This window comes from Molothrus aeneus, chromosome 4, assembly GCF_037042795.1.
Source record: "Molothrus aeneus isolate 106 chromosome 4, BPBGC_Maene_1.0, whole genome shotgun sequence".
In the NCBI taxonomy this organism is placed as follows: Eukaryota; Metazoa; Chordata; class Aves; order Passeriformes; family Icteridae; genus Molothrus; species Molothrus aeneus.
Genome location: NC_089649.1, coordinates 20,433,847 through 20,447,287, shown reverse-complemented (window position 1 = coordinate 20,447,287; position 13,441 = coordinate 20,433,847). Strand labels below are relative to the sequence as shown.

Sequence of the window (13,441 nt, the reverse complement as noted above, 5' to 3'; positions counted from 1 at the left end):
GAAAAGCATCAAATGGAGACAAACACTGTGTGCTGGTTAAAGTAACAAACCTCTGCATCTGTTAAATGCCAATGCTCAGAATGAGGACAAAGTATTTTGTCAATAGTGTTTTAGTGCTCTGTCTCTGTTAACACCGTGTTACCATTGCTTGGAACAAGTCACAGCCTTGGATCAAGCTATGACAAGAGCATAATTTGTTTTTACCTGGCTTACTCAGATACTTACAGAATACTTTATTTTTGACTATTTACAGGATAACTTACTTAAGCTCCAAAGAGCAGTTACCAAATGACCAGGTAACTATCACCTGTTTTGCACCATTTGTTCAGTTTTTGATAGCTATGTGGTGTAACACCTTTTATAGGATTTACCTGGCGGAGTTTTGGTGGTGGGAGGAGAGCAGGGGTGGTTTTATCAGCTAGAAGTTTCTATCTTAGAGATACCAGTAGCAAGCACTTACTCTGTGCATGATCTGCCAATAACAAGAAGTCCAACTAATTACAGGCATTGCATAACACCAGAGTCTCCATGGCTATGAAGTTACTCACCATTAAAGGAAAGAAATCTTTGCAGTGTGGGAAAACCATTTGTAAGGGTAACAGAGATGTCACATGCACTTCAAATCAATGGTAAGAGCAAGGTGTACAACATGGTAACAAACATAGAGGACAGACCTCAACTGAATTCCAGAGTGAGGAGAAAGAAATGAATGTTACTATCAGACTCAAACAAGCAGTTGTAATAGTAGATTTACTGCAATGCTCCCACAACTGACCAGGAGCCACTGACCTTTTGTGATCCGAGATCACAAAAGGCTGTGCAAGAGTGAGCAATAAAATACATCAAAGAAAGAGAGAGGTACTAGGAATATGATGTATTTTTAATTTTGGATTGTTTGAACGAGATGCGCTGTATCACTCTCTACTGCAATAATAATTTAAAAAAAATCTTTCATCAGACTGTTAAGACTTTAATTAAAGTAGCATTAAGTTCTTGCCTATGCATACCAAGTATTGATTGTGTATCCTTGAAGCCTGAATAGTCAGTCATGTTTTTTTTCCAGATCATTCCAATGCTAGATGAGCAAAATAGCAAACTGAGTAATTTTTATTGGTTCATACTACTTTGTAAAGTTATAGAAAATAAAGCAAAAAAAAGGGATTGGAAGTTATGGATTATTTCATAGGAGAGTTAAAAACCCAACTCTTAAATGCCATCCCAAAAGCCAAAGGGCTGGGTTGAGTATTGCACTGAAATGCTGGCTGCTAGCAACGTCTCTGTGATGCAACAGATAGAGAAATAAACTAGCTCTTTGAGTATTTTAAAGCATCCTTTCACAGACTTTGGAGGAACAGGCAAAAAGCTTCTTTATAAATAAAGTGAAACTTATTTCCTTCTCACTAGAATCCTGGAACCATCTTTTTAACTCCACTATTCTTTCATTAACTTAGACAATTTTTCACAACCTCTCCATTATCCATATATATATATTTCTTTAAGTGAGATACAGATCTCTGTGCCAAAAAATCACAATGAAAAATGTTATCTCTATCTTCTTCCAAAGAGCAGTATCTGACAAAGACTGAAAATATTATCATAATAAAGAGAGTGATGAAAGAGAGAAGCAAGGAGTAGGCATTTCTATGCTTATCAATGGTTACAAAAAGGATTTTGTTCAAGGAAAGAAGGAAGACTTGTAATAGGTGAAATTCAACAAGGAAGGTGAAGTTCAAAAGGATAATATGCACATGCTTGCTTCTGTTGTTTCTTTAAATTATTCATTAGCTACTTAATTGCTTTTACAAGATAATTCCAACAAATACATTATGAACTATGCAATTATACACATAAAGAAATTCCAGGCAGCCTGACCAAAAGGGCAAGAGAGGACACTTAAGGATGACAGTTAGGATCAAAAAAAGACAATGTGAGACTGAGGAAACAGTAACATCATGTTAATTGGTACAGAATCAGCCATCGTAATTCAACATGCCCTGTGAAGAAGGTTCATTCACTTTCAAGACTGGCATGAATATTTAGCTGAATACTTTTATTTTCAGTTCTGCTCCATTTAGGAATAACTGGTAAGATGTTATTTTTGAATGAATGCACTACGTCCTCCGTTTGAAATCAAAGCAACAGGTGCTAATTGTTGCTCCAGCTGAGGAACTGTTCATATTATATATGATGAAGCTTGACTGAAATGATGCAGTAAAAAGATTCAAGCATTGTTTCTTGTTAGTAAAAAAATATATTAGGAGAAAAGGGTAAAGAATACTGCTGGCACAACCATCCTCTTATCTTACCTGGAAAAGGTGAGTGTAGGGCACATCCTGGTGAATGAAGTCCCTCTTGGATAAGGTTACAGAAAAGCAACTGAGAGCGGCGAATTTCACTGGTTTCTTGCTTAATAAAGCCCTAAACCTGGAATTGCCCTTCCCCATCCATCCCACCCCAACCCTCAGGACAACAACCACCATCCACTCAAGCACCACAGTCAGATCCAGCAAAAACAATGCTCACTTTGCCCCCATTGATTTCTCTCTTAGCAACGTCTCCCAGAATCCACAGAAAAATTGGATAGAAAGTACAGTAAAGCTATCATTCCAAGGGATTAAAAAATCAGCGTATGTTTTTAGGATCAGCTCTTCTGCTTCCTGGGATAAAGCTGGGTAAATTCTGGCCTTGTAAAAGCTTACCAAATGCCCCATAGAAATGGTTCGTGAATCCCACTAAGAATTATGTACATCATTATGAACGTTTATCAGATAGACCACATACTGAAAGGTCCTGACCCTGTATTCACAGTCAGTGCAATAGTGTTTTTACTGGAAAAGGAAAACAACAGGTTTTAAAAAATAATGGTTTCCTTGGGTTTCCAGATCTTGAAGACATATTTTTTCCATCTCAAGAGACGAGCATGACTGAAGGATTTTCTTACATTTTCTTACTTGCAGTGAATCACCAATGGATGAGTAAGTGCACAAAATGGTAAGAATAATTTTTATTTCAAATAATAACTTTGTCATAGCTTACTAATAATTTATTCATAGATACACTTAATAATAATGAAGATACTGCCAAAAAGGGATGTTTGACCATTCATAATACAAATATTATCTTAAGTAGTAGAATTTTGCCAGCAATGTTAACTTGCAGCCCATTTCATATACAGCAGTATTTAATGATATCCGTAAGTGCAGAGTGTCCAGATGTTGCTTTTTAATTTAATAATGATGGAACCAATGAGATGCTGATAGGTTTGTAAACTAAGCCTTCAGAACATGGAGAGTTCCACAGGGCCTTTAAAAACAAACAAAACAAAAAAGAAAGAAAAGAAAAAAGAAATGAAATTAAATGAAATCTTAGTGATGCATGGTTTGATGGCAACACAAAGTAAATGAAGAATTACTGTTTCTGCTGTATGCAGTCATGCAGGCAGCATGTAATAATAAAGCTTCTTTCACACTAATGATCAACACAACGATTTAAGTGACAATGCAGAGAAAAACAGGAATATGACTGATCAGCTTGTGCATGACACCGTTCCAGTCAGAAAACCCTTACGTACAACAGATGCTGTGTTTTTACTGGAATAAGGTCACCAGACTGAACTATCCTAACAGAGGAAATCAACATGCAACATGCACACAACATTAAAACATTTCCACATTACAATAAAACTGTGTAAGTAAATCAGTCTGTAATAAAAAGCAGTCACCCTAAGTGTACTAATGTAGCAAAACCCATACACATTGCTTATAATGCAGTGGTTATCCATGCCTCATTTCTCAATTTTGTTTGTTATCTTTTCTTCCAGGTGCAATCAAATTTTTCTCCTTTTTCAGAAAATATACTCAACACCTATCGTAAAATGCTGCTATTTTTTACAATTCTTGCTTGTTACTGGGTGTATTTTACTAAATTCCCAGTTCATTCTTTTGAACAATATCCAAAAGGTTTAGTGTTGCTATTTTCTGCCCTTTCAAATAAGGCACTACTAGTACTCAACAACAGATTCAGCAAAGGATAGCCTGGTGGATAGCTTTTTTATTTCAATCAAATAAACCTATTCAAATATCCTGTTTGTCAGTGTCCAACTGCCTTCTATCCTTAATGTAACAGGTCACAGTGGATGTAGTAAGGACATGCTATTAATTCTAGGGACAGCTGCTCACTTAGTTCCTACTGAGAGTAGTCATGAACTTTACAATAGAAATAATGCAACTAGAACATACTGCAAATACACTACTGCAAATAAATTTTGCTAAGTCATACTCGGAAGTACAGCACAAAAATTAAAAAAATTATACAAAAAACCTAGATGGATAAATTTGAGTGAAAAAGCAAACTTCTGGAGAAGTCTAAGGAGGAGACAGTGATGAAGCTAAAGCAGAAAAAGCGGGAAAACTTCTGTCTGCACTCAGTGAAACTTCGGGGATGAAAAATTAGGAATATCTAAACAGCTTCCTTTGCTTCTCCCCCTATTCCTCTCACCCACCCCAAGACATCTAAGCAAAATTAGCAAGTTCAGTCAATACTTCAAAGCACCTAGTATTTGATTGTACTTTCAAAGAAAGATAGCAGTAGCATAACTGCAGACACAAAGACAGAAGGTTATGACAGAAAAATATAGAATAAATAGAAAGATTTGAAACTTCGAAGACAAGAAAAACACTACATTGTTATTGAAAATTATATTACTGGAAAACAGTGGTTTTTAAAGATCCTGAAACTACTAGTACTGTATTATTTTTGGGTCTGTGAGGAAACTCAGTTATAATATCATCATCATATTACTACAAATACTTAAACAGCACAGAGCTTATGTGTTCAAGCATCCAGAAGCCCACCTGCATGCCACAAATCAAAACTGAAGATCATTCACATCAATTAAGCATCACTGCAGAAGGCAAATTTCATTGTTCCTTACTCCTGAAGATGGCAAAATTAAATGCAGCATACCCTGCTGATAATCAGCCACAGAACCAAAGTGTCTTTGTCATATGGCACACCTCAGTTTCTGTTCCAGAACCCATTTACTGCTGAAGTTTCTGTGAAAACTTGTTATCACTTTTCATATAGCACCACAAACACCAAACCCTCAGGACAAGCATTTATCTTCCAGTGAATTTGGCACCAGTAACTTCAACTGGCTTTCCCTGTCACGAGCAGGTGCAACAATTCATTCCTGTTCATGACTTGGTGGTTAAATGTAATTCAAACACCAAGTATGGTGAAGTAGGTTTGATGGTGAAGTAATAGAAGGGTAGAAGGCAATCATTAAAACCAAAAGAAGTATCATCCTAGCTTGACACCATCAAAGCTTGATAATTTGTACACATAACACCCCCCAAAAAACATAGATTTTGAAATGATATTTTGAAGCTGTATAGAAAAAAATGGAAATTGGACATGAGAAGGAGAGAAAACGTATGCTAAAGGAAGTTGTAGGAAAGGATGTAGCATATCAAGAACAACTTGGTTATCCAGATATTAAGAGGTACACAGACATACAATCAAAGCAAATACTGAAATGGTTAATGGCTGGTTTGATTTCTAAGGACTTTTTTTTAAAAAAAGTAATTTTGTATTAGGGAAAGGTATATTATGCACAAGTTTTTATTATTTCCCTGTATACATGAGACTACAAACTCAGAGACTAAATAAAAATATGGAGAAGAATAACTTGGGAGTAAAATACAACAGCAGATGGACGTCAGTCTCCAAGGGAAAGAGCAGAAGCAGAACTAGGATGGATTTTTCAGTTTAGGTGGCAAAGCACAACTCACTTCAGGCCATAACAAATACACAAATACTTAGGGCAGGAGAATATTTGATTAGACTGGAAAGTTCAGGAAGTTCAACTACTTCAGTATTCTGTTCCCTGGCTTCCTGAAGGAGAGGGGACAATGCAATGCAGTCCCTTTACAGTATCCATAACCAGTGCTGGCTGGCTGGCTGCTGGGGAGGAGAAGGAACACAGCAGGAAGGTGCAGTTAGAGCAGCCTCCTCCCTGTCTTCCACTTCTTCCCAATCAAACACAGAGGCTCTGCAGAAGGCAGTGCCCAGGTTTTGAGAGGTTAAGGGAGGCATGCTGTCCAAGGTAATGCACAGCAAGCTACAAAACAAACACCCTAAAATATGTATCAGTATGGATTTTAATATTGCATGATGGTACAGGTGATAAAAGTCAGTGCCTTCTTATCTGTCCCACAGCACTGTTGTAAACACAGTGCTGGTGATCACCAAAGAAAGTAATTTTTGTCTGTAGCTGTGCAAACCAAACTGCAGCAGATTGACAGCAGCAGTACACAAGTTTGTTGTCTGAGACATCAGAAGCATCACACAAAATGTAAGGACCACTACACTGGAAAGAATGCTGATTAAATGGGGAATGAGTTTAGGACCAGTCCAAAGCCTGTTTACATCAGCTTCAATCTCAGTATGAAAGGCAAAGAACAAACAGAATAGCAGTTCTCAGATATGAAACCTATAACATCAGCAGAAGGCAAACAGAAAAGGCATCGCAGAAATCATGTCAGCTATTAGGAATTTCTACTTTGTGGAGAATAAAATTAAGTACAAACTCTTTTAATCCAAAGGCTGATAAAGATTGACAAAGTGCTGCTGAGTTGTACTTCCCTTGGTGACAGAAATAAGAATTGTCCTGTAATTGTTTGATTCTGCTTAGAGAGACATTTTAATGAAAGCTAATCAGCAGTGGCTCATGCTGCAGAGTGCTTGTGTGAGGCCTGCACAATACTTTGGACTTCCTATTTTGCTGGCAGCCATTATTAGATGTGTATCCCTTAACATGAACTTGCAATCAGTCCCAGTGCTAGCCGACTGCATCTATCCCTCTTCTGGTCTATTTTAGCTACCTGACCAACATGAAAGAAATTCTTCCTTGATCTCTCAATAAGAGAAAACTCTGCAAGCACAGAAAGGTGAAGGAGGTTAAACTGGCATTGATTATTGAAGACACATTAATAATTTATTATTTAGCAGCCTCGACATCAATCTGTTGTGCACATGGCTCCCTCTGCAAAACACCCAACATGTTTTAAATTATTCTAAGCAAACATATTGGAAAACAGAATAAATTTAGGTCTAACATAAGACCAAGATTCCTCTACATGCTGCACTAGAAAGCAACTAGCCTTTATAGAAACCCTGAGAGCCTTCCAATGTCTTCCCTGGTACACATACAATAGTCGTGTTGATATTTTACTTTCAATTTCCTGAAGTAGCAAAGTTGTCATGTTATTCACCTAAGGACACTGTAGCATTTCTCATCATGGAAGACCCTCTTTTGTCCTTATCAGAAATTACTTTAAACTTTATGTTTTAATTCCGTAATTAAGTTTCACATTAGACTGTTTTAATACAGAAAAGACATTAAGCAGTTTGCTTTCCAGTTCAAACCGTTCTTTATGAGAAACATTATCTTTACTGCTACCAAATTTATCTTCTACTTGCTTACTAAAACAGTACTCTAAAGCAATTTCCGCTGAAAAATCTCTGAGTGCTGTATGGGGAAAAAAAAAATCAGAGCTCTATCAGAAATATTATCCAAGAATTCAAAGCTATTGCAGGACATGGCATCAACTAAACTTTAGTGATCACCTTGACAGTCAAATTCTCACTGTAATGATGTTATAGCCACTAAATAAAACATTTTAACAACTTCCATTCTGGTAACTGCTCACGCACCCAAAACACTTATTCAATACTGTTTATACTTTCTCAGAGCAGTCCACAAAAACAAGAACATTTCCTCTTTGTGAAGCACTGCATTTCCTCCTTCTTCACCCTTTTCTTCCTAAATATAGACTCGCCTCCAGCTTTTTTTCATTACTGTACACCCTATGGACAAAAGGATTAATTCCTCATCTAAGTCAAAGTCAGAACTTCCATTTAATTTTAATGACACATCTAAATGAACTCTAAGGCTAAAGAACTGTCTCAACTACTGGAAGATGTCCAGAAGCAAAAAAAACCCAACAAAAACCTAAGCAGTGCTTTATTTTGGGACTAACCCTTCTCAGTTTTTTCAACTGCAAAACAGGTAACTTAAGATTACACAGTGGAACAAAAGAATATATGAGAATATAAACCAAATCACTCATAGAAGCACTGTTTTAAGCATTTCTCATTTATTACACTGTGTAGTGTACATCAATATTTGTACTACATTCATGAAACAATGCTATGCAAATTCCTGGTAGCACTTTTTATCCAACTACTATTAGCCTTTAAATTTGAATTAAGGAAAAATAAAAATGTGAGGACGTCTCTGTTGTTGTTTTTTTTTTTTTTTAAATTAAAGCAGCAAATTTGTAGTGATCAAGTTAAATTTTCTGCTTACCTCTTAAACCAGATCTGAAGTATTCAATGTATACTATTCTCAGAATGTGTAACTAATGGGGTGAAAAATACATCTTGTATTCTCTGATCTGTTTTGTATTTTTCTATTTAATCGAATTTCATATTAGCACAATATTCTTGTAGTTGTACACACATACTGACATCTGAATTAAATGATGTACAGATACTACTTGCAACAGTTACAACTTGTTCTTTAAAATCTCATGCAAAAGCAGAGAATGTAAATGTAATTGCCACTTGGATTCAACAGAAACACAACTGAACTAATCCTTAATAGCGTTCCTTCACAGAAAAGCTGCACAATCTGATAAATAAAAGAGCAAGAAGTTTAAACAGTATTACAAAAAGTGTTAACACTATTTATTTGCACATTCCTCCTCACTGAGTCCCCCTCATTGTGATCATAGCAGGCTTATGTTATTCCTGTAAATTCATTAAAATTTCTCTGCTATCAATCCCTTGCAATGGAATTTTCACAAGAACTCTGTACCACATAAATACAAGTGAAGTGTTGTTCCATTGAAAAACATTCAACATTTCCTTTTATTCCTGCACTGCAACAGACTATGGGATAATGTATGAGATAATACATTATTGACACTGTGACAAGGTAGGAATTTTACCAGGGAAGGCTGAAAAATATGTTCCACTAATTGAAGAGAATGACACTAAAGGAAAGGATTTATTTAACCTATTGTTGTTGTTATGACATTTAACACTCAAACCTCAGCCAGAAAATTGAACTTGTTTGGGAGGGGAGGTTCTAAACTTATTTTTTACTCCCCACCAAACTCCAAGGGAAAAAGGGAAAAAATATGTAATCTGCTAACAGCATGAATCCCTGCAGCATGAGTACCACATATTTGATCTGGGAGAAAACAACCAAAAGCAAAAATCACATCTGCTTAAAAAAAACACCAGGCAAACAACATAACCCAAAAATAAACGAAACAACACCAAAAATGCCCCAAAATTTACATGTTTTCTGTTTCCATTTTCAGTGGAAGAATTTTATTTGACATCTAATGCACAAGAGAGTATCGTGAAGGATAACTGGTCACAGAAGGAGTGGATATCATATTGCAAAATAGAAAAATGTTTTTAAATATTTTTGCAAATTCTGGATTTTTCAGCAGTAACATATACACACCTCAGAGTTTCAGTAAATTCCACCAGATGTGACTTCACAGACACAGTAGAATATAAGGCTTCATGTTTGTTAACCCACAAAAAAGAAGTTAGTGCAGATAAAACTTTTTGTATTAAAGCGTGAAATTTTGATGTTTCTATTCACAGAAGACAAATCTTTAATGCTCCACTGACACAGAACTAAAAGGAAAATTTCAAAGCCTGCTTTAATTCCAGAGGTATTTCCATAAACTTGAATCAGCATGATGATCTATACCAACACACAACCACAGCACTACTTTGCAGAAGAGTTTCTTAAAAATTATTGTTAGACCTTGCACAAGTCCCAGAATGGAACTGTGCTAAATGTTCAACAAAGATTATTCCAGAGGCTCATGTGAGAATCTCTTACATGTATTCAGGCAACACCACACACAGACAGAGTATTTCCATTTAGAAGAACTGGGGAACTAATATTTCTACAGTTAAGGATTCTTCATTGACTGCATTCTTGCACGAGGACGCATATTATCAATACACATTCTAGGAGAAATTCTGGCAGATCCTCTTTAGGAAACAGGATTTTAACATCACTTGGCAAAACTGTACTTATTCCATTATCTTTCAATTTTCAAATCTTGTTTAGACAGCATATGACAATTCTAAACATAATAACCTCATTAACTGTCAGTAAGTGTGCAAATAAATACTGAAAAAAAATTACAAAGCACTAATACATACCATCCACATTCATTTATGCGAATTCTCAGCTCTTCATAAAGCCTAAAATTAACAGGGCATTGGTGTGCTGGCAGGCAGCTGTAATTATCTTCTCATGTTTCTGAAGGTACTTTAGAATTACCAAATCCATGCATGGACACAACAACAGCAGAGGCAAACCAGCTGACAGAAGTCTGAACACCCACAAACATGATAAAAAGTACTGTTTGATACAGCTACTTACATCATGGCCAATGAGTTCTGTCTGCGTGGATTTATCTGCTTGGGAACTGAGAGCCTTCTGAAAGCACTGAGCCTTTTCCTGTAAAACAAAATAACATTGCATAGGTGAGTCATGGTTTTCCTCACTGGGCTTTGCAGCTCCAAACATCCAGATAAATTCAAAACTCATGCATGGGCAGCTGGTAAGAAATAGATTTATTATGGTGCTATTCACACTGGGAGGTTGATTTCCTTCCTATTGTATGCTTTTATAAATTTATCTATCTTTCTCTTAAACAGAGGGTGGACTCAGATAGTCCAACTCTGTGCTACGGCGGGGCCCACAAGAAGAATGGCACAGAAGCACTGAGCAACTGCAGGGACCCCAGCAAATACCAGCACCACTCCAACAACAAAGAAATAATTTACTTGAAAACATTAAGGAATATGCAAACTTGCAGATGACAAGCCTGAGATGACTTCTGCCTTCCCCGACAGAAACATGTTAGCAAATCCTAAGCATTTCTTGGGTACTGCATTGATTTCTGCTTTTCCCATCCTCGTCCCTCTGTACCTGAATAATTTTTGGAAGTGTGGCATGGCATCTCTGAACAGGCTTGAGCAAAGATATCTGGCCGCTTTGACACAAAAAAGCCCGGATTCTGATACTTCATTAGAACCTGATCACTACGCTTGCTGACTCTCATCAAGCCCTTGAGAATGCTATTTTAGTTTCCAGGAGAAGGTATTGGATAAAACAACTCTTAAATATGTGGGGTGAGGCAGGAAAAGGCACACAGGAGGGGAAGGGGAATGCAAAGTTCTTTACTGCATTGATTTATGTTTTCCTGCTTACTGATTCAGTTAAATTTTTCAGTTGTATCTGTAAAAAAATGCTTACCTTGAACTCAAATTCCTCAAGATATACAAAATATAATTGAATGCTACTGACAGGAATGCATTGCAATAAACCAGCATTCGTTTAAATTGAATTTCAAATTAATGGACTCTCAAGTTCTCGTAATATTTGATTCAAGGTAAAGCATGCACATCACTACATTGAGTAAACAGCAGAAAGAAGTCAACCCTTCAGTGATCCTTATCTCCAGTATTTTAACCCTTTAAATAAAGGTTGGGGGAAAACAGAATTCAGACTCATCTCTTCACTTGTACGAAACACTTGAGCCCAAATTTGCTGATGTTAACAACCAAGTTAAAACTGAATTCATAGAAAAGGAAATCCTAGTTCTAACAGAAATGGTTTGTGTTCCTGAGGTTTGAATTTACTAGTCCACTAGCCAGCTCACTTTTACCTGTTTCTAAAAACAGGCATTATGATATATCTACTATCTTATTTTACCACATTTTACTGCTCAGAAGCTCCATGAATTTTCAAGTTACAAACACAGATATTGAGTGTTCAAGTAAGATAGCAAATGAAGCAACACCATCATTAAACTGGGTATCTGATCAAATGGAACATTTCTGTTCTTTCTGTATGGATTCACACATATATATTTTGAAAAAGCAAAGAGAAAAAAAACCCAGAATAAATCCAAATATTAATTAAGGCAACAAATTAATTTGGAAAGCTAGAAAGGTTGGAATAACAAATATTCCTTCCTTTCCCAGAGCTGCTCTTTTAACTATGTATCTGCAGTGAGACCCATTTTTAACATACCCAAGTTCTGACTCCACATTAACATGGTAATATTTTTTATTTATATTTAGTGAGCTAACTAATAAAATGGGAAAAAGTGAAAATTTCTAGAAGCCCAGGTACTGGAAAAGAAAGTTTGAAACTAAAACTGTCTTCTTTCTTCTCAAGTATATCAAAATAGAAAATGAAAGACCTTTACAAGCCAGGTAGCACGCTTTAACATTGATTCAGAACAAAGAAGAGAGTTACCTGGACATGTATTCACACAGCAGCCTTCTACTACCCTCACAGCATTACTCCTAAGGATGATTACTATTATCAGGTAACATTTTAAAGCAATTTTTCAAGTTTTTTCAAGCCCTGAAACTTCCTTGAGACCTTCTTGCCATTTTATAAAAGACAAAAATTTTCTTGTTTTAGAGGCTTCCTAGTGAAATTGAATAATTATTGACTTTTTCCATATGTGAACCAGTCCTGCTTTCTGCCCTTCCTCTGTGTAGCTGAGAGGAGTCAACTCTCCCTTCTCTAAGATATTACATAGTAAAAAGACTGCAAATAGATCCTTTTAAGAAAAAGGGTAAGGAAAACAAAAGGAAAGGGTAAACAAAACAGGTACCTTTGCCTTTCTAAGGACTAAAAAGGGACCAAGTAATTTATTTTAAAATTATTTTTAGGATCATCCAAAGTACTTCTAGGTGACTTTTTCTAAAGTGAGAGCATTAATGAGCATCTCTTCTTAGCATTCTGTGTGTTGCCATTGCTTCTTATTAAAATAAACAGCACAAAAGTACATTTGTAGGTGACACAGATAAGAGCAAGAAAGACTTTTATTCCCTGGGTCCATCCTAATTAGTGAAAAGGCAGGAAGAGCTGATGGCTGTTTTAACAGCAAGACTGCCAGGAACATTCACTGCACCCCTCTCTCTGAAGTGCCTGTGTGTTTTTTGAGGGGAGTGAGAGAAAAACTACATGGAAGGACATTTTCTCAAACACTGCAGTTGCTTCAATTATTGAGATGACTGATTTTGATATTTCAACAACCAGAGTGAAAAGCACTAGACCGTGATCAATAAAGATCGTGTTTCTGTCTATTTCTTCACAGGGGAATAAGTTCACACACAGTTTATATCTCAAACTAGCTCTGGTACTAGAGTGTCATGGTTTGAATACTTACTATTTTATTACTATGTTTGTAACAAGTTACCAGAAGGCACTGAAATAGGAAGACAATACATATCAGCTGATAACTGATGCAAGTAAAAATCTTACAAATAAACCAGAAAAGTGAAATGTAAGATAAAAAAGTAAGAAATGTTAGAC

At 36.2% G+C, this 13,441-nt stretch overlaps 1 protein-coding gene across 1 annotated transcript in view; it reads right to left on the bottom strand.

The window, feature by feature from the left end:
- Positions 1–13,441, bottom strand: part of CCSER1 (coiled-coil serine rich protein 1) — a 544,953-nt gene that overhangs the window by 211,775 nt on the left and 319,737 nt on the right. Inside the window, exon 8 of the mRNA XM_066548974.1 lies at positions 10,484–10,561. Within this exon, the coding sequence (XP_066405071.1) occupies positions 10,484–10,561 (78 nt within the window). The remainder of the gene's footprint in view (positions 1–10,483; positions 10,562–13,441) is intronic.